Raw genomic sequence first — 25,918 nt, 5'->3', positions numbered from 1 at the left:
AGGAACAGCAAAGCAGGCCAGGATCAACAGAACGGCACAGGGAAGGAAGGAAGGAAGGAAGGAAGGAAGGAAGGAAGGAAGGAAGGAAGGAAGGAAGGAAGGAAGGAAGGAAGGAAGGAAGGAAGGAAGGAGACTGTCTGGATGGAATGCAAATTTAGATGTATCAAAGAGGGCAATCCTGAGATTGTTCTGGGCTGAAAATGAGGAGGCATATAACCAGTGCCTCAAGGGTACAGATGCAGAAATTGGATTTCAAGGGAAGAAACATCACAGGCTTTAAATTCCAGACAGGAGGCACTTTGCATTTGGGCCTCCAATTTCTGGTGCTTTTCTTTCTCTCTAGGAAAGTCAATCGAACTTTTCAGGCCCTTTGCAAACCTGATTTTATTCCCCCGCCCCCCCCCCCAACTGACAAAGAGGCTGCAAATAACACACTGCACACACCTCCAGACAAACACGCTGACACTCTCTCACCCAGACTGCATTTTCATATTAAGGTGCATTGGACTGTACAGGAATAAAAATGATGCCATGCTACTCTTTTAGTCCACATATCCAGCTCGTGGATATTCCTGCTCCAGAAACGTCACTGAAGGCAAGCCTGCGTAAAGGGCGCTTTGGGAGTAAAGGCAAAAGAGAACTGGCGTTGCCCACAACCTCATTTCCATCCTACCTCAAGGACCACAGCTGGCGAATCCAAAGTACAGGGGGAAATGCCCTGGATCCCTAACTTCTGCCAGCTGGGCCTTTCAGAACTACGGCACTTGCATTGTCTATAAAGAACAAAATAATGACTGCAGTAAGCGTACAGGACCAGAACCTGATATTTCACTTTTTAAAAAATCTGAATTATGCTACACTTTCCTTAATACCACTTTTCAATTAGCCCCCCTCCAAATACAACCTGTGCAGTCAGTTACATAACCTGTAAAACCTTAAATAAAGCCAGCCAGAGGGAAGACAATGAAATTTCTGAAAGGAAGTAACACCAAACCACAACCATGCTTTTGTCCAGCAAACCTCCTGGACCTGCCCTTGTCATCGCCCGGAGCCAAGCTCAGCTTCAAAATAAAGGCAATAAATCAGAAGCACAACACGATATGTCCAATGAAACCAAAGTGGACTTAAAAAGAACAGATTGATTTAAGGGATAAGCAGTGAACCCGTTGTACGGTATATCCACTAAGATGACATTCCTAAGTCTTCGGACCACCACCAAAAGGACCAGGACGTGCTTCTCAGCCCGTGCTTCTCCAGCTTCACAAGACGAGAGACCCCTGAGGGAGACCGGAGATGCTGTGCAGAAGGAAGGCAGCTTAATTTTAGGAGAAACCTCGGGGATTTCGGCTGGGCTTAGGCCCAGCGGTATAAGAACCAAGATGAAACAGACACTGATCAATGACGCAAGTTCACAGTTACCTTTCTCAGTTTGCCTGAGCTGTTTGCAGAATTTGCAGTTTCTGAGCTGTTTGCAAACATAGCCCAGAGAGAGGTACTTTAATAGTCCACGGTGAAATTAATGAGGACATAAATAACCAAATATATCTACATTAATTACCATCATAGCTTGGATATGTAAGCTCATAGTACTGAGTTAGAATAGGTCCATTCATTTCCAGGCCGGTAAAAACACGAAGGTGTTACTGGCGGCTTATTAATACTTCATGTTGCTTTTCCTGCAGCAAATATTTTAGGTTTATCTACCTTTCCAAGGAAGAAACTCTAGCTTATATTTGGGCCTTCCACGTTCTTAGGTATTTTGTCTTATTAAAGGGTTTCGTCTGCATTTCATCTACGTTAATTTAGATTGTTTCTTATTGTTTATGATATTTTATCTCTAAGTATATAATCTTGGCCTTAAATCACATAAAGCGCCCATTATGTGCGCCATGATTAAATAACATTTCACCGTGCCACGGTTTGAAAAACACTCACTGCCATTTACACAGTAATTCCAGTGCTGACATTTTAAAAAGAATTGATGCATTTCATGAAGAAATTGGAGGCCTCCTGTAATTTGGTATACGAACCTTCCTTTTATGGAAATTCATGATAATATATATCACGCAGATATATATTATCTGCCCAGAAAAAAAGAATTTATAGTTGAACTTAAACAGAAGGATGATCGTTCCATATGTAACTTAAGGCTGCGTAGGATAATACTGTATGCTACGTTTTAGTGTAAGCTATGAAAAGGGAGGCTTGGATTTACTCAGTCCACTATTTACTCTTCTCCCAACCGCCTTTACAGATTTAAGGTGAAGATAAAATGGCGGAGAATGTATATACGATACCATGCCTTCAGGAAGGGAGAAAGGAAGGAAACCCTGTGAATTGGACCAATGTTTAAGCACAAGGATTACCTGGCTAATCATCTCTCCAAATAAATCAGTTATTCCCATAAAGTATCAAGAGCACCAGCATTCTACAGTAGGGAAAAGGGAAATCTATACTGTGATAAAAAATACAACCGAATAAAAAAGCCACAACTGAATGAAAAAGTGTTGCTCTGTTTTTGGGTGGGGGGAGAGGGAGAAACATTAATATTAAAAACATTTTAAAAAGTATTTTTATCCCCCCCCCCCCGAAATTCTCTGAAAGTGACTAAATTGTTCCTTTATTCAGGAAATATGGTTGTAAGTTAGTTGCTGTCATACTTCTTGTCAACAGCATTCGCCATGCAACCCTTCCAGGTCCCATCAACCTCAAGAGAAAGGAGAAGAACCCATCACCCCCTAGGAACTACAATGCCATGTTGTTTGAGGCTTCTGGGAGCAACTGGTCAGCAAGACCTGAATGGCCACATACTCCAAACGTTGTCCGGTCCAGCTTGTTTCTCTGGGGAAGCCTAGCTAATTAATTAGCCTCCTGGCAAGATCATATGTCCCAATCCCCTCAACTGTGCTGCATGGCTATGAAAGGAATGTAGCTTTACAACTAAATACTTATTTTCAATAAAACAAGATAAGGCTATTTGCACTATTTATGCTGCAAAGAGGTTGGATATTTCAGCAAGATGTAAGATCTTGAGATATACTACAGATCAATCATGAAGTATTTACAGAAAAGGTACAGGTTTTAGAAGGGTCTTCAGAGTCCCCAGATTTGAATATTATTGAAAATCTTTGGTCTTTGGAAGCTGTTATTTCTATCAAAGGAAGTATTAAAAAGTAAAGGCTGAAAGGGCATTCAGTCATTTGTTCACTAGTTTCCTATTCTGAATATGTAAACAACCGTGCATAAATAGCCCACCTATAAAGGTGGGAATGTGAATATGATTGTGGTTTTGCCTTGGGTATGATTTTTATTGTTGTTGTGGGTTTATTTCTGTTGGTTTTGGGATTTAATTCTATGTTAGCCACCCAGAGTTGCAGTTTGCAAGTGGAGCAGGCACAGAAATCACCTAAATAAATAAATAAAGGGGGAAAGATTATGTCAGCCCAGTAACAGATCAGGGAAAGATGGCAGTGAATGGTTCCAAACGACTAGAAACCTAAGCTTTTGTGGGGAAATATTATCCAAACAACCCTACACAAACACACACCACGTTTGCCCTAAGAATTACAACACTCCAACCCCGCTCAGAATATTACACAATATAATGTAATATTACACAACAATGAGACAGATGCAGAAGAAATGTAACATTTCAAGAGACTTTTCAAGGATGCTGTACTAATACACCCAGTTTCTCCATGGAAGAATTCTAAGAATATTAATACCAAAACCTCTAATCCTGCTGTTCAGTTCTGACTCTTTAATGAAAAAGATCAGGTCTCTTTTTTACCCTCAGCACTTTCCTGCCCCACTCCCCAGCTATTCACAGGATAAACCCAAATGTCACATCATTTACTCATGCAAAAACAAGATTTAGATCGTTAGTGATTAACTGAACAGCCAGAATTATCAGCCTATCTGTGGTATTTTCCATAGGCACTCCGACATAACTTGGAAATTCTCTATTAAAAAGGATTACAGCACAGTAATAAAATTGTAATTTACATATGTTTGGATTAACTTGATTGTCTGCATTCAAAAGAATCTAACCACTAGAGAATCTAACATGAAAGATAAATTTATCTCAAGTGCAGCTTTATTTATTGTCATTGCTCTAAGTACCTGACACAATTTCGCCCTTTGCATTCAAAACCAATTGTTATTAAATTTAAAAGGCTGCCAAACATCTGGATCATTACAGGCATGACTTTCTCGGTTAAGTAGAAAGAATAATGCTTAATAAAGCAATTTACAAAACACATACAATTACATATTGGAATTCAAGGTCAGGGTCTGGAGACCCAAGATCCAGCCACATGGCTGGTCAGAGATTGGATGGGGGACAAACGTGGAAAATCTTGGCTGGAAAAAGGGAAGCACATAAATATGACAAATACATATATGAAAGTGAGTGCCTTGGCCTGATATAATTTGAAACCAGTAGGGTGAAACTAGATTGAAAAACCCAGTTTGCTATAGGGCACTGGGATCATCATCAGTGTCTGACCATCAGTCTTCTGTTGAATTTCTTCAGAAATTCAAAAGGAATTAAACAGATTTTTAAAAGTAATAATAATAATGGAGATATTAGTCACATGACTCAATTTATTACTTTAAATATCTAAAATCTTTTCAGATTTTGTCTAGGCATAACTAGACTGTGGGTATTTTAGTGAACCCCACCAACAATCTCCTGGGATTGCAGTGGGGTAAACATTAATAAATGTAAATAAAATAGATGATGCCAACTTCCAGAAGACCACTAGATGGCACCAAGGGATCAATGTTTACTGTATCTCTTTCCTGCGGCCTAATGGTGATGTGAATTATTGCAGCCCAGATGTGGCATTCCTACTCTGAGTGAACTCAGATAGTCTTCATTCATCGGACAATATCACCAATGTTCATCTCCTGATTAAGCCATTTAATTTGGGAACTCATTTAAGTCAGTAAACTCAACCCCCCAAAACCGTACCTAGCTCTAAGTTGGCAAATTATCTTATGCCTAATGTAAAATTCTCCTTTCAATCAACCTTAGGAGGAAAATGCCCATTCCTCTTCTGGACGAAAGCTAAATAGGGTCGGAGGTGACTAGTACTTGAATGGGCACTGCCATAAAATCCCATCAGACAGAAGGGAAATTGGGGGTTGGTGGGGAAGACAACCCACCAACCTGGAAAAGGCAGTGGGAAACTATAACAATTGTGTCAAGAAAACCATGTGGGCAAGGCTGTGACATCATCAGGAGTTTTTCAATCAATCCTTGGCAGAGCACAAACTTTTTTTATTTCCTAATTTGGGGCGGAAGGTGAAGAATGCAAGACAACCCTTTTTAATACTGTGTAGGAGGAAAACAATCCCAGCAAAAGTTCCAGGGTGCAAAGGGTTTTCCCACCACCCTCCATGCCCAGAAAACTCTGTCTGACTAGATTTCTGAATGTTGTGCTTCTATAAAGAGCCCCAGTCTGAGGCTCATTTCCCTCCTGATTGAACGTCAGCGCCTGATTCACTGCAAAAGTGGAATCTGGACATTTGTCACTTTCCTGAAAATTGCCACTGCCTGCCCAGAAACAGAACTGTAGATGTTGAAGAACCATAAATAGCCTATGAATATGCATTTTTGATGCAAACACGCTGTAGCACAGTTGGCACACTCTCTATAAAAAGTTGAGAGCTTTCCGCTTCATACAGACATCTTCATAATCTGGTTACATTGCATCAAGATTTCAGAATCCATCCTTGAAGTATTACTTTAAGACATAATAAATCATGGATAGATCTGCTGAGATGTCTGTTGCCACTGACGTGGAAAAAAAGTAAATGCATAGCCAGATATTTCTGACTTTCACACCTGCAGCTTGTTTTGCATTTATTCCATTAAAAATAACACATGCCAATGTTTACACATCTGCAAACCCACATGTGTCCAAATGAGCCAACAATTTTGGCTGCAAAAAACAGAATTTTAAACAAAGTTCTTAAAAACAAGGTTTCGCTGACCAACCTGAAGACTACAACAAATATGGAGAAAGAGACATGCACAGAGAAGGGAACTGAGGGGAAAGAAGATAGATGTGTGTTAAACTGAAACCTTTCACTGCAACGCCTGAGGCTTCCAGCTTATCATCAAGGAAGAAACCCCTGGCTCGGGGTCAAGAACTCCTAAATGTTACACTCTAAGGGACCTACCACAAGCAGTTCCAAGATTGTGGCCACATACCCAGAAAACGGAGGGAAGCCCATAACTGAATTAGACTGAGCTTAAGTGTAAGAAATAGAACACAAATGGAAACAGACAGTAGAGGTTGAGTGAAATTGGTAGGCTACCTGAAGGACTGACTCAGCAGTACACAAACGTTGGCCCTGAGTTAGGTACCCAATGCGGGATGCAGATCTTGCGTTTAACTGCTGATCTTCCTTGAGTTAAGGAAGCTTCAGAACTGAACTGTGCTTCTCGTCCAAGCTGTAAATGGGTCATATCCTACTGCATTCTCCTGCCAAGCTGCTGACCTTCTAGTCAAGAAAGTATTTGTGTTTCTCCAAAGCTACTCCACTTATATTACCAGGGAGAACACTCTGATGAATATCAAGCTACAGCACGATTCTTTTGCTCCTTGCTCTGGCAGAGACCAAGAGACCAGCACATATTACACAAGGTGTCAGGCAATGCCAGCAGATGGGTACAAAAACCATTGTGGGTGACTTTTCAGGTCAACAGAGCTGTGATTCAATACTTAATTCCATTGCAATTAATTAGACGAAGGAAAAGTTACAGTGTTTCATACATATTAAGCCATAACATGCTTTGTCAGGGTTTGGCTTGGGGTGCCATTATGTTCCCATTCAACAATGATTTCCATCTTACCGTGTTGTTCAAACCCAGCCAACTATGGCTTAGTGTCATATGTGAACTCAGTTCTAGGTTACACTAATACTTGTTCAGTTCTCTGGATTTTATTTTACTTTAGACTTGTGTATTGGTCTTGCAGGGTATTTTGATGGAGAAGAAAAATGCACATATATTAAAAGTGAATTTAATGGAATACATAAAGGCCATTTTATCCCAATTTTTATTTTATTCTCATTTTAAATATTTGAAATCTTAAAGGTTAAATTAAATGTCAGGACCAAATTAACATGCCACTGAAATCGTGGAGCTACTCTTCAGAAACACACTAATCACAATTCCAGCATCACAGACCAACGCCTCTCGATCAGTCACATCCTCCAGCCCCAGATTTTTCCCCATTTCTAAGACTCTAGAAGCAGAGGTGACAATAAAACTAAGCAGAGATTCATAGCAGAAGGTGTGTAGCCTCCAGCCTTCTCACTTAGCTCCCCATGGCAAAAGAGAGCAATTTCCCAGTTAGGATCTGGATGGTTTAAAGATGAGTTACCTATTAACCTTTTGCAGTTGTCTGGCTCTTACACAATCCCCATTTTAGGTTCTGGTTGCGTTCTTTCTCTGAACAGCTCTAGTGCTGATACCATCAAGAGCCTTACGGTCTTTCAAAGACAAAAGATACATTATACCAAAAGGACATTCTGCCTAGAACCCATTTCTGCAGAATAGCCCCCTGGCCTTGACAGTATGATAGAAATTGAACCAGGTCACTCAGACCTCACAAGAATGGGACAATATCTCTTTTTCTTCCAAAACTTATTAAAAATCCATTTGATCTCAAATGCCACACTTTAACCCAACTGAAAATGCTGTATTTCATTCCCCTAGTGATTGTAATAGTGTGCAGGTGGCTCATGGGTTCATAAATAGTATAAAGTTAAGTAACCTGCTAGCTTCCATATGGCCCATATGATTGCCAAATTATTCCCTTTAGCATATTTCAAAGGCATAGAGCCTCTAAAAAGATTACATACTTCCATTATTCAACTTTCCTTTCCTAAAGCTTTGCTGAATCAATCAAGATTCAGTAACAGAAGATTTTTGAACAAATTACTGCTTAATTCAGCCCAGACTTATATTCCTGCAGGGATCTGGAAAAATATCAGGATCATTAGCCTAATAATTCCTGTAATAGCACTTTTTCTCTGGGGATGGTCTGAGCAGCATGATAATTTAGTGCATTACCCCTTAAACTTCACATCCTGCAGGGCTATTGCCTTTCCAACATGTGAATGGCAAACCTGAATATTAGCAGAAGTTATGCATTTCAGAGGTGAGCAGTTGGAAAGCACATAATGAAATATTGCTACTGGAGTGAATAGAAATATAGCACAGTCCCTGATTCAGCCATGTTCTTTTCAGCAAGCCTGAAAGCCAAATCATAAGAGCATCCTTTGACTCGTTGGAGACCACAAATATATAAAGAAGCAATTTCAAAGCACCCTGGAAAACCTTAAATTAGCTGAAATGATGTCAACCACTCGGATAGATGTTTTCAACCAAGGATGGTAGAATTTAGTGACGGCACAGAAGCAAATCCAGGGCCCTTCAGTAAGACAACGGAGAACACGGTTTCCAGAAAGATACCTTGCACAGCTCTCATAAGTTCTCAAACCTCATGCAGTCAAACAAAGTTCGTATTCCAGAGCATATTGTCTGTTTGCACGGTGCAGCAGAAAGATTCAACAAATGCCCCATGTGAAGGAAGAACAAGAGTTGTGGTTGGAGGCAAGCTGGACCTCCTTAAAGAAAGGAATGTGATTCCTCAACAATGAAAACCACTGGTTTCCTCAAGATGCTTGCTATGTCCCTTGGACCCAGTCAGTGCCCACACAAGAACTTAAAAATGCAGGCCTGCAAGATCAGGATAAATCCCAATTTAGTGCAGCATTTTCTCAAAAAGGACATCCAGTTCCTCTCACAAAAGCAAGACATGGAGACACGCCCTCTCCGACTATTGCTCCCTTACCACTGTTATTTAGAGATAGGCTTCCCTCAACTCAGAGGTAACCCTGAGTCTTCAAGACCACTAGACTGGTCCTCCCTCGAGATATTTAAAGCCACCTAAATTAGTGGCTCTTTCCATATTTGGGGATAATGGATTCCAGAGGTTAATGGTGCAATGAACATTATGAAGCAATGCTTTCTTTTGTCTGTTCTAATTTCCTTTTAACGAGTTCTTTGGGTGATCCCTGGTTCTGCTGTTTCAAGGGGAGGCGCAAACCTTCTCCCTGACTACTTTCTCCATGCCATTCTTGACTGAGACACTCAGTGATGTTCCCGCTTAGGTGCCTCTGTTCTACAGTAAACTACATATCTGATCTTAAAAAGCTAAGCAGATTCAGATTTTATGTATGTATGTATGTATGTATCATATTTATATAGCCGCCCATCTCACACAAGGTGACTCTGGGCGGCATACAACAATTAAAAAAACAAATACATACAAACCATTACACATAAAAAAAGTAGACTTGGGTTGTAGGAGAGACTGGGAAATAATAAAAAAGACATATAGGAAAAAAGCAACAGAAAGTCATTTCATATTCTCTCCAGGAAAGAAAATAATAAAAAAGCAACAGTCTGCATTCTGCAGGCACAATGAACAAGGCAACCATCAATAGCTAAATTAAAGTTAAAAAATAAAATGTTAAATACAAGTTCAGGCACTGGTAAACTACAACAAGGCATCACATTTGATAAGCAATAGAAGGATAAATAAGGAAAATTAAGATTGAATCCCCTAAGTATCAGACATATTGCATTCTGTGAACTCTGTTTTGATTTTTCAAGTTGCTCAAAATCTATTTCATTAAAATGAAAGAGAGGGAAAAAACAATAAATTGGAACATTATTCCACATGGTAGTAGTAACTAAACTGTTATTAAACAGTTATACCTGCAGAATAAAAATGCAAGTAAAATCTGTTACATAGATACAAAATGTAATATTACACAAAGTAGCAGAGCAGAAACTAAAAAAGAAGTATGTATTTAGACAGTTTTCTGCTCTCTGACCCTATTCTGTTTCATGAACTTCCATAATTATTCCCATCATCTCAAAAAGAGCAACTAACTGTTCTCCATAATTCTATTTTAAGATTAATTAGCTGATACTCCCTGCCAATACACACACACACACACACAAACATATATTCATTTATAAATGATAACATTCATTAAAATATTAATTTGTCTAGAAATTGCTTTTCTAGTTCTCACAGGAGTAAATCAGATTCACTAAAAAAAATATGAAATATCCATCCATTTCAAATCACACACGCTTCTTTGCCTACCACATCAAACTTGTGAGACTCAGATCTAAAAACACAATGATGATGAACGTTACGTAGACTTTACCCAAGAAGGCAGACCCAACTCAGTTAGCATGAATACAGTCGAGACTTAAATAAGGGAAAGCATGGAACCATTTTCCAATTAAGTTGATCACATCCCATAATTGCTCCTATTGTGTTCATCCATCAGTCATGTGGACATGGATAGCAGATAGGTTTTTCCTTATCTTTGCAGCCCTAAAGCTACCAGAATGGTGAGGAACATCATAAAGAGAGGAGGAAACTCAAGATGTGACTGGAAACCTGCTTAGGTGATACTGGATAATAACTCCCTGGATATAAGTGCTTCTCCAAGTTCCCAAGACTACATTTGATTTAAAAAAAAAAAAATGTCCACAGCAGATGATTTATCAATACCCAACCAGAAACCAAGTCTTAACTGTGGAAGTAGAGATGACCTATCATCACTTCTATTTTTGCTTTCAGTTAAGACCTCACCTCAGAAGATTCCAGAAAGAAAGTACTAACCTCATTGATAAATGTTTGTGCTCCCCTTGGACTCAGAAGCAAGATTGCTCTTCGTAACGTATCTCGGTAACGGTTCAGCTCTTCGGTTTTCATCGAAGTAAAAAGGTTGGCAAAAACCCTGCTGATGTTTCTGTCTACTTTTTGTAAAGACACATCAAGTCCTAGCTTTGAAGCCTGATCCAGAAATCCTTGTAGACCACGAATATCTGCCAAAGAGAAACAGAAATCACTCTTTTGGTCTTTTAAAAGAAGAGCATAGCCCCCAGAAAAGAAAAAACAATGACAAAGGTCAGACAACAGAGATGTCCTCAGGCTTGTCACAGAGAATTTACTCTGAATAGGTAACTTGCGGACCTGATCCAAACCTCTCTGGAAACCCCTCGTGTAAAGGTAACCCTTGGCATTCCTGAAGTAGAAGACAAAAGAGAACTCACAGCAGCAGGAGCCACAAAGTCCCACATGAAGTCCGTACTTCTTCCCTTGTTTCCCCTCCACCCAGAATCTGCCCTTCATTCTTTCTGATGGTAGCCTCAAGCTCAATGCCATTTGGGAAACAATGTACGAAAAATAGGCGTACTGCTTGATAGGTTCTCGCTGAGCATCACTGGCTCACATAGAGGTATCTTCTACTGTATGCCATCAGCACACTTGGCAAAGTTAATTTCATTTCAGTGAGCATTCCCTGCAAACAAGAGTGGCGAGGAATCCATGCCCCTTAGTTATATCTCTGCGGACAGCTAAAATGCAGCTTGTATCACAGAGATATTCCCCTGCGAGACCCTGTGGTTGTCAAACCACAACAGCATCTCAGTGCCAGACCAGAGATAAAAACCAGGGATTCTTTTCCAGCATGCTTAGAGTTAGCGTTGAAAAATTATATTTTAGCGAAAGCAGAGAAACCCTTGGAGCTTCAGCATTTGGGCACAAGGGAAGTAACCAAAGTCTATCAGTTCTTGTTGCAACACTGCCAGCCCCAAACAGACCTACCCTCAAGAAATTTGAGAGCTGCGGTGTGCATGCCTCTAGCCACAGGAGTCTTGTTGAAAAGGGTGGTTTTGTGGCATCTTCCCAGCCTTTTCCTTCATGCTGAAGTTCCTCAAAACAACACAGGCTGTTTTCAATTGTGCTTGTCCATACAACCATATAGGATTGTGGCTTCTATCATCCTGAATTAGTATGCCTAAGCCCTGAAGTGCATTCATTGTTACAGCAGTCACACATGGCCAGCACTCCTTTTAAAAAGGCAATCGCTACAGCTAGGTGCATGAGGAGGTAATTCCAAACAAAAGAAGACCAGGGATTATGTTCCAGGTTTCTGCTACTGCTTTTAAATAGGAGGAAACAGGGATTTTCAAAGCTGCAACATGTTGGGATTTGAAGCTCCATGGGTTAAATCTAGCCTCACTATGGGTTTCATTATGCTTGGAACTACAGACTTCAAAAAGCCCAACTGGTTAGCAAGAATATGCAGAGAATTACAGTATCATCAATTAAATGCTTGAGAACTCTGATCACACTCACAACTATTTTCTATACACATTGAAGTATTAATAAAAACAGCATGGGTGAATTTCACTAGCTAAAATATATGCTGTTGATCTCGTATTTTTCTTTTTCAAATTCCAAAGCTTGTTCTAAAAATGGAATAAAGAAAGGTGTATGAAGAACACCTTTTAGAATAAATTGTATTTTCCCCTAACCTGTTGTTGGGAAAGCTACAATATTAGAAGCAAACAGACTGTTTGAAGTGTGTGTGTGGAGGGGGGGGCGGTGCATTAACTTTTGAACTTCAGTGTTTGTTATTTAGAAGGGAAGTAGTTTATCTTTGCTTAAAAAAGAACACATATTTAAATGAAAATCCAAGACTCACAACATTTCAAGGCAAGAAAGTCATGAATGACAGGAAAATATGTTCTAAAAAATAATGTTAACATTCTTAATCTACAAGCCTAAATTATGAATCTGTGATGATGAGTACCCATCATTTGTGTGCAGGTTACAATGCCCAAAACCAAGCTTAGGAACTCTTGCACTCAAAGTCTGATTTTGTTGTTCACGTTTCACAAACAAATGCCAAAAAGGGTACAGAGAAGTCTGTAAACTGTCTGAAGAAAGTCAGAAGTTCACACAAGTGGAGCAAGAGAAAACAGGATATAAATCAGGAACATAAACTGTAAAACAGTCCAAATGCCAAGGTAAGCTGATAACAGTATCTTCAAGGAGAAAGAATTTATGAAGATTGGATTTAAGCAGCATGACTTGGGTTTTTCAAGAAGTTTTTATAGCTGGAGCTTCTCTTGACCTTTCTCTGTTACAGCTTGTTCTGAGTAATTCCAGGCAGTTTGAGTTTTTATCTTTTTCCTCCTTAAGCTGAACTTGCAGGCTCCTCCTCTGGTTGTCCTCATACATACATCTACATTCTCAGGGACTTGGAGTATTCTAGATTGTTCCATCTTGAAGTCTGATGGAGGCAAGTTCAGCGGCTCTTCGATTAGATACTAGCTGTTTTCAGGTTTCTCTTTCAACTTCAACAACCTTCGAGCCAGATCTGGAAGCTTCTGCTTCATCTGCTCTTGGAAATAATGATGTTTCCTGGACAATTGCTCTTCCTCATGCAATTAATCTGATTCATGAGACAAGCATAAACTTAAGATATCTTTCAACACTTCAAATCAGATACATGGCATGAAGCCCAGGGAAGCAAAATATTTCACCACTATAGGGTCATATAAATATGAGATGGACAAGTATTTCTTCTTTGGGGTTATAATGGTTGGTTTGTGGACTGATGAAGATTCAGGAGGCTTTTCAATAAGCAGTGAGTTTCAACCTTCCCCATTATCAATGAAGAGAACTCCTGGATCATAGGGTCAGAAAGAAAACCAGAATGTCTCTGCCCTAATGTACAAGGAATTATACTGGTTGGGAATGGGAGATAATTCAGTAGCTGGAAGTCTTGTAACCATTCTTCTCAATGCATTTGCTAACAAGAATGCTGCGAGAATCATAGAGAATCTTCTTGGAGAAGACATCTCTTCTACCCAGACGAGTGAAAGAAGGCTAATCCTTCCTCCAACTTCTTTGTTCATTTTAATAAAACTGACTTGCCCACCATGTACATAAAACAAATGGTTGATTTCATTTTCTTTTTCCAGAAGTTGTGAAGTGCCTACTATCGGAGTTTTTACAGTGATAAAAATTAATCACTACATCTTTCTGAAGATGTTACCTAGCTGGGTAACGAAACATTTGCAAGAAAACAACCAAGCTCAGAGAACCCCAAGGACTCCACAGTTCAACCCAGAGCTACACATATTCTCTTCTGTTGGTATCTTACTTTCGTTTGAATTAAAAATGCTTGGTGTCATCTTCTGAATAAATCTCACTTTCATTGTTAAATTTACGGCACTTCTTTCCAGCTCATTGGGTGACACTCAAAGTACAAGAGTTTGTTAAATATTTACCTTAGAGATAAACATCCTGCTTGTACCCATTTAAATTGCTACATTTTTGCATCTGTCTTATGTGTCTCTTGTCCTTGGGGGAATTATCAGAGGGTGTCATTTCTTCTCAGTACATATTACATTTTGATTGTTCCACCACCTCACTGCCTCTGTATTTACCTTTACCTGTTACTCATCACACTTTATCTTATTGGCATTTATTGTTAGTCCAAGTGGACGACTCCAATTTTCCAGGCTAGCGAAGAGTGTCATTATTACCTTTTGGTCCTGTGACATGATTTACGTAAGCTAAGGAGCTTAACTTTAGATCATGACAACTTCCAATATAAATAACTGATTTGAAGATTTAAGATATATTTTTAAAAAGCCGTCTGGTCCTATCACTGTAAAACAAAGGCAAAGTTTGATTACAAAGGGCTCCATTTCCTATGTGATTCCATAAAACAGCCTGAGCTTTGCAGCCATTTTTTAAAATTGTAAGCAACCAAGGGACCTGATAAATAACTAGGACGACAAAGTAAATCAGTGGAAGTTTATTTAACCCTCTTGTATCTTGCCTTGATATATTTTGCCCACTAGGAATGGGACAGGCTAAATACTGTGAAAGAAGGAGACAGAGAGGAGGTATAATCTCGGGGGGAAAGGTATGGAAAATGCTTCGGCTTGCCAATTTTCTGAATATTTTTTTCTGAGCAAAACCATCAGTGTCCATTAAAAGCCACAACAAGGTGAGAAAAATGGCATGTGTGTCATGACATAGGTAGACTGAGATGTCATCATATTATCCCCTCCATGGGTGCCTATGAGCAAAACAGTCATATGTCGACGTGGACTTCAGAGGCCTCTCTTCATTTGCACTCAAATGCCCCCAAGTTGGTCCTTCACTGATAAGTTTGGCTTTTCTTCCTAGTTAGAAGGAAGAACTTCGAAGGGGAAAAAAACTGAGATGGCAAGCTTCCATTCCCTGGAAATCAGCACCTCACTTCAACAAACGCTTAAGTCTTTTTATTGAAGAAATGCCTACCCAACTCCAGAAACACACTTTCTACTGATAAGGTACAGATCTTTGCTGGTAATTCTTACCTCTTATCAAGTATTACAATCCACATATCTTGACTATTTGATCACCAGGAAAGCTTCTTAGGGAATCATGGTTGAACTTTGGACTTGATAGTAAAGACTGCTTAATATTTTGCTGTAGTCATATTAAAGTGCCTGCTTTGCTTTTTTCAAGGTCAGCCAAGGTTGGCTAGATGATGACAACCCAAACCTATCCCTGGTCCTACCACTTTGAGTGCCACTGGTCAGTTTGCACTGAAGAAGGGGAAAACTTGATCCTGGTCAACTAGCCTTATAAACAAAGGCAATGTATGATTTTCCAAGGGTTCTCCTACAGCTGCTTTTGCAGACATTATTGATCTATTTGTACTTTCCTGGGTCTGCCTTTCTTTTTCTATTTCCAACACCTTCCAGTAATTGCCTCTGCTGTAGCTGTTAGTGTGTGTTTGTGTGTGCATGTTAGCAGCTAGCATGTGAAAGTTTTAAAAGACATTAACACTACCATAACACTGTGATAGACTTTAACATCCTCCAGACACCATTCTCAATGTTGGTTCAGAATACAAAAAACAGACCAAATGATTTTATCCACTGATGTGACCGGTGGAAGCAGCGGATTCCATCAATCCATTGCAATCCATCTAGTCTTGCAGAGAAACCATTCCCGCACCCCTCCCTTTGAAGCGCTTAGGGCAACTTTTTAAAGCAGCACAGATTTTTCTCACCATTCTGCAAATGCCAGAATTATTCAGTACACAGAAAAAGCAGTCTCCCTTACAACTTGATTCAGAATTTAGAGGTGCTCAAGAAAATAGTTTCTTCTTGTTGACTTGAACCAAACAGAGGAATTACACTGTTAGCAGAGGTGTCTGCAGGATGGGGTCAAAAAAGTCAAGATCCTTAGAGAAGCTGTGACCTCTTTCGGCTGATTGAGTTTCTGCAGATGCCTTAAAGAGCTGATGCCTTTCCAAACAAGCAATATCCAGGGATCTTCCTCCCCAAAGCATAGCCAATAGCATTCAGCAGGAGGCAAAGGAAAGAGACCAGTTTTAGCTGATTAGACCTCCTGAACCCCTTTGTCATCATGCACAGAAAGAGAAATCTCTTGGGCCATGGAGATTTTATCAGAGAATAAAATCCTCAGGCGGGTTTGCTGTACTAATTTGATTATTATTAAACAGGCAAACTAATAAATACAAGTGAGAATTTAGAAGACAGGTTATTTTTACAGGGTACAAGCAGCTGAGAGCAGACTGGGATCCCCAGTTTCAGAACACATCCTTTCTAATTCCCAGCCCAGGCTTTGGCCTCCAAAAGGAAATCAGAGCTGATTTCTACAAACAGCAACATTTCCACCAGCAATGGCTCATGTGAGTGGTCTAGTCACGGGATCAGCATAACAGCATTGAAGCCAATTTACTCAAAATATTGTTTCCCCTCCTGTGGCCTGGGAAACCGTCCCTGGCAATTTTCCAGTTCAGGGAAGTGAAGATACAATTTCATGTGAATTCAATGCATTGCTTACCCAAGATTTATTGTGGGGCGAGGTGGTTTTATTCACACTAAAGACACATTAAGCCCTTCTTGTACTGGAGAAGTCTTACTGAAAATGTTTGTAGGTGTGTACATTTATTAACCTAGGGTATGAGTTATACTCCAGTTATTTTGGGATGATAATTGTGTTTTTTTCACATGCAAAATGGGTTCTAATTGACTAAAGTCTGATAGCAAATTTCATTGCAAAAACTGAAATTCTTATGCATGGGGCGGGGGATTTATCTGGAAGAGGGGACATATTAAAATGAACAAAATAAGCAGGAAGGAAATGATATGAACTTAACCTTTTCCACTTCAGGGGAAAGGGTGGGGATAGAAAATATACAGAAGACAAAGGAAGCAATTAGGACAAATACTTGGTCTGTATATAAATTGACCAAGATACTCCTCCTCCATATCATCATCTTCATCCAATGGCTGTTTCGGAGGAAAAGGACATGCCTATCCCACCAAACCTTTGCAAAAAATAAATTCCTGATTGCATAAGGTTGCTCCTTTCATCATGGTAACACTTTATGAGGTCACAGTTTTAATTCAATTTCAAGTAGCATTGCACACACAGAAAATAATTGTTTAATAAGACAATGGTTTCATAATCTCCAATCAGGAGCAGACATGCATTTAAAGTAACTTGATTTCTTTACAGTTTGAACAGAATGCACTGCGATTATTGTCATGGGAAGTTCTCTCTGGTGTTTGAAATGACGTATCTCAGAGTATGACAGTCATCATAAGGTAATAAACTTACATTGCGGTTATGCTGCTAATCTTTGCATATGGGCAATACTTTGCTGTCTAGGCTTTAGTGCACCAGGATAGTGTAAACTAAGTTCTTCATGGCCCTTATTAGCAGTCAGAACTTCAAGAAAGTTGTCTATTTTGCCAGGGAACAAAAAATAAGAATTTGTATCAGCTGTCTGTAGACATACAAGGCCAGTAAATAAGATTATGGGTTTGAAAACTCAGTGCCCCGAAGATTACAGAAGCGGAAACAAGCATTGGGTGGGTGTGAGAGCTTTGTACCTTCTCCAGAAAATGAAATAAGTGTACTGTATAGTCAGTATTGTACGGTAGAGCCAAAGTCATTTGTGGGGCACGTACAGTAGCCGGTTTTGTTTTCTAGGAGCGTAAAAACTAGATGCACAGCCAAATAAACCATATTCTCATTCCACTAACCAAACAGCTTGTATCTATATCTATCTATACATACACACAGGCACACCGTTCTATAGGAAGTTGCTTAAATAGCTAATTTTATTTCAAAGCAATCACGCACTGGGGAGACAGAGGGAGGAACCCTCTGAACAATAGAATACGCCTTTCACATTTAGTACAAAAGGGCCAGTCACAGGTCTCCTGCTGAATTTTAAGTATTCTGTATTCAAATACATAAAAGGAAACCATCTCAGGAAATCAATTACCATCCAAAAATTAAATAGACATAGACTAAATTTGGGATTCCCTGAAGAACTATTTCTACTCAACACACCCATTTAATTCTCGACACTGCAATAATTGTACCACTTCCAAAGCAATAAATCATCTCCTTGCATATAATGGCTTTTCAGTCTCCCGCCTCTTTCTGTTGCTGTTGCTAATCCTTGCAAACATTGTCAAGGACACAATATAAAGTGAGGACAATGCTCATCAAGGCACAAGCATGCAGGCATGTTAATTCTCTCAAACTGCAAATGCCAACATAGCCCTAGTAAAAATAAGGCCGCTGAGAAACAAGAACATACCAGCATGTTATAAAGAAATGCAACAGTTACAAATCTTCAGAAATGTCTGGGACCGAAACCTTAATGGGTGAGGAAGAACAATAAGAGTCAAATGAAAGTTAGGGATGCTCAGTGCCCCCAAAATCCAAATTGCCTGAGAAGGAGAGAGAAAGATTTAGGTTAGGTTAGGTTAGGTTAGATACCATAGACATTTTAAAAAAAGCAGCAGAAATGTTTAAAAGGCCTGGATAATCATCAACATCATCATCTCCCAGTGGGGCTTACATGCTCCAAGGAGGATGAGAGCTACACCAACGGTTCAACCATACTTGTCAGGTCTCATCAGAGAAGCCAGACAAAGAGTGTCTCTCCCATAAACAATATGGTGAGACATAATTTACCGAAACCCATACTGGATTGGTCATCACCCAGGTCAACAAGGACCACGCTAGGTGTTCTAGTTCCTGGACATCTGGTGACAAGTGGACTACAGGACTCAGGACTATTGGCTAAGCAACCAGGGCCAGCAGCTGCAGGACTAGTGGAAGAAGAGTTGTTTACCTGTCATAAATATATGAAGACTGAAAACAAAGAAATAATGATCTGTTATTACAAATCATGTCCAATGATAAGAGGATATCTGAAAAGAATGTACCAGTTCTGGAAAGAACAACATCCAGAATCAGAAATAACAGAACAGAGGCCAGCAGATCAATGTCAATTTATAACACGAAATAAAGTGTTCACAGAAGTAGAATTGGAAGAACTGCAAAGGTCTACCCAGGGCAAAGAAATCGAAGTCTTGCCAGAAGTAGCTCAGACTGTAGAGCCTTCTCCTCAGAAGGAACAAAGCCCTCTAGCTAAAAAACAAGAGGAATTGAAACGAAGAATAACTGAGCAACTAGAACAGCACAAAGACAACAGGATAAGGTTGCCTGCATTGAAGCTTGTTACAAAGAAACAGCTAGCACAAATATTAAATGATGCCAATGCTGTAATATCAGATATAAGCACCAGCTCACTGCAAGAAATAAACCGACTAATGTACAGTACGGCTGCAGTTATAACTGAATACCTTGGATGCAAAATCAACAAACAAGAAAAAAGCCAAACAGTGCACCACCAAAATGGAAGCTCAGGTTGGAAAATAAGATCAGCGTGCTAAGATCAGATGCAAGCAAGCTAGAACAGATGAAAGAAAAGAAGCTGAAGGACAAAAAGACCTAAGAATACCTGATCGAGAAATACCACCTAGAAACAAGGAAGCACTGGAAATAATAAGGCAACAAATAACAGCCATAGCCAGAAGATCAGCAGATACGAAGCTCGAATTGCACGCTACAGGCGGAATCTCTAATTTCAGTCAGATCAGAAACTTTCTACCAATCCATCAATGGACAGACTGCAATGAACCAGACAACACCTGACTAAGAAGAAACAGCCCACAACCCAAAGAAATACAACAAGAATGCAGCTTGGATAAAGGAGGTGGATAAGAATAAAAAAGAAGCTGAAATGAAAGGACTTGTAATAACAGCAGAAATGATGGAGAAAAGGGCAAGGACGATCAAGAATCATGCCCTTCATCCATGCAGTGACATTGACAGATTCTAGTACCAAGGAGCATAGATGGGCATGGAATGTGGCAAGTACACCAGACAGTTGAAGAAGAAAAAAGGGCATTGGAAGAATATCTGAAGGACAGTGAAGGAGATGCACTGAAGCTACTACACCATGAAGGCTTACTGAATACTGAAGAGACCAAAGTGGCTACAAGAAAGACCAAACGAAGAATAGAAAAGAGACATGGCAAGGCAAAGTGTTACATACCCAGTACACCAAAAAAACTAGCAGACAAGACCTGGCAATGCCTAAGGACAGGAAAGTTGAAGAAAGAGACAGAGGGGCTAATTCTGGCTGCACAAGAACAAGCCTTAAGAACAAATGCACATAAAGCCAGAATTGAGAGCAACAGACAGCAAATGCCGCCTCTGCAAAGAAGCCGAAGAAACAGCGGACCCCCTAGTCAGCTGCTGCAAGAAGATCGCACAGACTGACTACAAACAATGGCATGTCAAAGTAGCAACAAAGGTGCATTGGATTATCTGCAAGAAATACCACTTGCCTGCAAGCAAGAACTGGTGAGACCACAAAACAGACAGAGTGGTGGAAGGTGGGGAAGCCAAAGTGCTCTGGGACTCTGCAATTCACACAGACAAGCACCTGCCACACAACACCCCAGACTTAACAAGTGTTGATAAAAAAGACAAAAAAGTTGGGATAGTGGACACTGCAATACTTGGAGACAGCAGAACAGAAGAGAAAGAACCAGAGAAAATCACAAAATACAAAGACCTGCAAATAGAAATAGAAATAGAAATAGAAATAGAAATAGAAATAGAAATAGAAATAGAAATAGAAATAGAAATAGAAATAGAAATAGAAATAGAAATAGAAATAGAAATAGAAATAGAAATAGAAATAGAAATAGAAATAGAAATAGAAATAGAAATAGAAATAGAAATAGAACGACTGTGGCAAAAAAAAAAAAAAAGCAAAGATAGTGCCAATAGTATTAGGCGCCTTGGGTGCAATCCCAAAACATCTGGAGCACCCCTTGAAGACTAACAGCATTGACAAGATCACCATCAATCCATTACAAAAGACAGCTTTACTTAGATCAGCTTATATCCTGTGACAATACCTTTAACATCATCAAACAACATCTGCCTATCCCGGGTCCTTGAGAAGGACTCAATAGGTGGATAAAAATGCTAAATCCAGTCTAAACAACTGGCTGACTGTGCAAACAATAATAATAATAATAACAACATCTGTCTATCCCAGGTCATTGGGAAAGACTCAATAGCTGGCAAAAATGCCAAATCCAGTCTAAACATCCTACTGACTATTATGGCAACCAACCATCATAAATCCATCACCAGTAGGTATGGAAAAATATATAACAACAAACAGGATGATGAAAAGCAAAATGGATGTCAAAAAAACTTTTAACAAAAATGGGAGAGTGTTTGACTGTTGTTAGGACACCATCCAGTGCTCCAATTTAAAAAAAAAAAAAAATCTGTATCATTTGGCTGAATATAAAATCCGCTTGAGAAGATTCTCTGCACTTCTACTTCCCCAGAGAGGTACAATGTAATTGGAAACGCTGCTTTCTAAGATTTTGATTAGACACACCAGGAAGCAAAGTCTAATCTCATTCACTTTCTATTGTGGGGGAGCATGAGAAGCTATCAACCCTGAATTGTTTGTATCTGACCAGCCATATAAGTCTCTTCCACTGTAGCAAATTGATGACAACTTGACTTGTGCATAAGGGTGGAAAAGTCAAGACCTCCATCTGTGACAAGATCAATCAGCACGTGTATTCCTTATAATTCTTTTCAGAAAGCTAACCACATCTCAGTATATAAGGGAGAAAAGCAATCAGAGATGTCACCATCCTTGGGTGACACAAATGCACTGATGTTTCAGAGAACCTGAGCTAGAACTGGATATTCCACGTGAAACCCATATAGTCAGAAAGCACTTCCCTGTGGGGAGATCCCATCTTCTCTGCTATGAAAGGGGTGGACATGTTGAGGCGGGGAGGGAATGCCACCCAACACAAAAACAGAAAGCATTTTGTGTGTCTCATCTCAAAGGACCTTGGGATGGAAGTGGTTCATCAATTAATAGCAAGAACATTGCCGTTCATCAATTAATAGCAACTGTTGTATGCCACCCAGAGTCACTTTGTGTGAGATGGGCCGCTATATAAATGTGACATCAATCAATCAATCAATCAATCAATCAATCAATCAATCAATCAATAACATGGCTACAGTTATGCTAATAGGACACATAAAGCTAAAGAGGCACAGCAGAGGATCATTTCTAGGCCAGGGCATGCTGCTTCTGTTCCTTCAACTGATCAACACCAAGGACAGCTGTGCTGTGATGTCATTTAAGTGAAGCAAGTTCAGAATTCAAGGGGGAAAATTAAACATTCCTCCACTGTACATTTTATGGATTCTGTAGCCTCCCAGGAATGGAAGGCATGAGGGACAGCTGTTCCACAACTCCACAGCTGCTCAGATTAAAGCTGGCAGCCCTGGAATCATGGCAGAGTCAATCCCATCCACGCTGACCAACTGTCAACCTGGATACTGGAGCCCTTTGACCCCTCTGAACCAATGCTCAGAGGAGAATCTGAGGTGTTACAGAGTTCCAAGGTACAGTGGTGAGTTTTTTAGAAGCCTTAATTATAGTCAAGAAGGAAAACAGTAGAAAAAGAAGTGAAGCAAGCACCAGAGCCAACCATTTGCATGAGCAATGGGCAGCAAAAGTTGTGCACATGGAACAGTGCTCAAGTGACAGAGCAAGGATCTCAGGAATGCGACTTCACTGCTGCAGGGAACACGAATGGAAGCTCAAAAGCTCTCCTCTGCCCGCTCTTACGCCAGGCAGAATCACTTGCTGAGCTTTTTCCTTGGGCCTTCTCCTTCCCAGGGCTGGATGAAGCACTGTCTCAGTAACAGGCATGAATTTCCTCTCTATTATAAAATCTGATGGAAGGACACAATCTGCCACTTTAAGGAGGACAATGCCCTCTTCTGTGTTTGCTTCAGCTCAGTGTATTTCAGGCTCTGCCAGAGTCGAACTGGGGTGGACAGAAGTTCCTGCTCTTAATTTTAGTCTTTAAACTGCTGCAGGGAAGCAACTTGTTTCATAATAAGCAGCCAGAGTATATTACCTTTATAGTCTAGGATTTTGAAATTAACAAAATTACAGAACAAAGAAAAGAAAATCATAATACGTGAAAAGAATTCTGCTTATATGAAACACCTTCTTCTCCCATATCACAAAGCACATTCACAAAATCCATTCTAGAGATGCAGGATCAGATTTTAAAAAGTGTGTGTGTGTGTGTGTGTTTGTGTAGAACCCCACATTATATGACATCTGATCATTAGTACGGCACAGTGGCACAATTAAATAAATGCATTCATTTATTTCATTTACATCATACCTTTTAACCCAAGCAACTGATCCAGATAGCCAGCAGAAGTTAAAGTACTAAATGAAGACTTAGGAACATAATAATATTCGTATTAAAACCAATTAGTGATTAATAGATAGATTAAAATGCCAAACAGATGCACTTAGGTACAGGAATGGGAGTTAAGTGCATTTACAAAGGAGCTGATTTGTGTGACAGATAAATGAATCTTGAACAAGGAAACAGAGTTTTGCCCCAAAACTAGCCAAATATCACATTAAGCATTTTGATGGCTGCAGACAGAATGCCCTGAGTGGTTGATCTGTTGATGGGAAAATAGGATAAACAGGAGCAAACTGTTTTGCCTTTTGAATGGGAAATGGTACACACTTACATAGAAGGCACGCTAAGCTGAGAAGTAACCATTTGGAAATTGATTGATTGATTGATTGATTGATTATGTACCATCAAGCAACCACATAGATTTTCTCCATGATGATTTATACCATCACAAAATTACATATCATGTTGTCAGGTAAATATCTTGAATATGCAGTAACCCATTTCAGCAAGGAAGGAAAAATAGAAGAAATATTTGAAAAACACATTAGTAAAATAACCTTTTTGTGGAGAAAATCTATCTATGTGGTTGCTAGAAGTCAAAAACAACTTGATGGCATATAATCAATCAATCAATCAATCAAAATAACAAGAGACTGATCCAAAATAGGTTGCTAATGCAGAGCAGTATGACTATATCCTGATCAGTTACATTCTTTAAGAGCTATATGTTCAGATGATTAGGTTTTGCTGACTTAAAATTAATACAGCGATGTGACTGAGATTCACTGCAAAAAAGAAAGCATGCCCAGTTGTGAACTGGGCAAGTATGTTTATATGTTTTCTTGAAAATATGGAAATACAGAGGAAATGGAAACAGAATCCTGATTCTGGATTAACTTTGGTGGGGCAAGTGGTTCTGGTTTCCTCATCCAATATTCTGCCCAGTTACGGTCAAACATTGCCTAGAAATCTTTTTTCTGGACCATCCATGAACGATGAAGATATAGCATCCATAGTCATGGTCAAAGTCTTTTAACATATGCATCTTGTAAACACTTTTTAAAAAAGAAAGTATGCACAAAAAGTAGGAAAATCCAGAATCAGAGTTAGCAAAATCTGGAATACATTTTGGAGTCTATCTAGTACAGGATTCAAATATTTCATTAACTTTGGTTTAGACCTGTATTCAGGTTTTGATTTATAAAATCTTTCTTCATTGGAAAATGTAACTGTTGCTTATATAAGTAAATGGGAGGTTTCTGCAATGTTCTTTGTCCTTAATTATTACCCTGAATGATGACTGCTCATTTATCTTCAGATATTAAACTACTTGAAGCCACTAAAGCATAATCATTTATGTTGACACCCAGCCGGTAAACAAATGCCACACTAAAGTAAAAAGAAAAAAGAAAATCAACTTACGGAGTCAGCAAAAGAAATAAGAAAGGGAAAAGAGAAACCTTGAATAGCTTCAGGGCAAATATAAAGATAAATTTGGGGAAAATGTGTTGTTCGAATGGCTGGTTTACTGGCTGTATCAGTGTTATTGCTCAAAAAGGAGTTTTTGAATGTTCTATTATTATTCATTATTATTCTGCATATACAAGGTTCCCAGGCAGATCTCATTTACTTCAGCATTTTTGTATTTAACCTCCATTTCCCAACAATATTCAGTCACTCAAATTGTAAGAACTGATAGGAACACATGGTTGACTCTACAGGTTTGCTCACTGACAACAATTTTATGCATCTATTTTTCTCCTTCAATGATGCTAGGTACTGCAATTCAAGCTGTTTATGTGGCAATTATGCAGACAATGAGTAAACTATTTCTTAAAGTATATCTGGATACGTTTCAACAAAGTACAAGCAAAAAGAAAAGAGCGTGTTATTAGAACCAGAACAAAAACTTTAAACCAAACTGGTGGAGTATCACACCTTGACGGTGTAGAATCTTTGTGTTAGAAGCTCAAATTTTTGAGCTCCCCCCCCCATTCAAAGAAAAAAATAGTAGAAGGGTTAATTACAACTGTAATCTTATCCAGATTCCACACTATCTTTTCATTCTCTTTCATTGAGCATCCAAAATTGGGGGGAAAAGGTATATTTATTCCAAGCTGTCTTTTCAATACCAAGAGACAAAATGGAGTATCCAGAATCAAGTATCTAAATTAATAGATACTAAATTATAGTTCATGCTTGAAGGTATTTAGGTAATTGCAATTACCTTATTGTTTTGTTTATTGTCCAAAGTCCATAATCTTGTTGATGGAACCAGTTGGAAACGACAGTAGAACAGAGCAGCTACAACTGAAACTGCAT

At 39.3% G+C, this 25,918-nt stretch overlaps 1 protein-coding gene across 1 annotated transcript in view; it reads right to left on the bottom strand.

Annotated features, from left to right (window-relative positions):
• Positions 1-25,918, bottom strand: part of GRID1 (glutamate ionotropic receptor delta type subunit 1) — a 622,604-nt gene that overhangs the window by 221,034 nt on the left and 375,652 nt on the right. Inside the window, exon 4 of the mRNA XM_088130223.1 lies at positions 10,728-10,933. Within this exon, the coding sequence (XP_087986349.1) occupies positions 10,728-10,933 (206 nt within the window). The remainder of the gene's footprint in view (positions 1-10,727; positions 10,934-25,918) is intronic.

This window comes from Python bivittatus, unplaced genomic scaffold (assembly GCF_059951505.1).
Source record: "Python bivittatus isolate LINGU-HERP-01145 unplaced genomic scaffold, Pbiv_v1 ctg000050_np1212, whole genome shotgun sequence".
In the NCBI taxonomy this organism is placed as follows: Eukaryota; Metazoa; Chordata; class Lepidosauria; order Squamata; family Pythonidae; genus Python; species Python bivittatus.
Note: the sequence above shows the minus strand (reverse complement) of the source record. Positions and strands in the feature narration are given on the sequence as shown.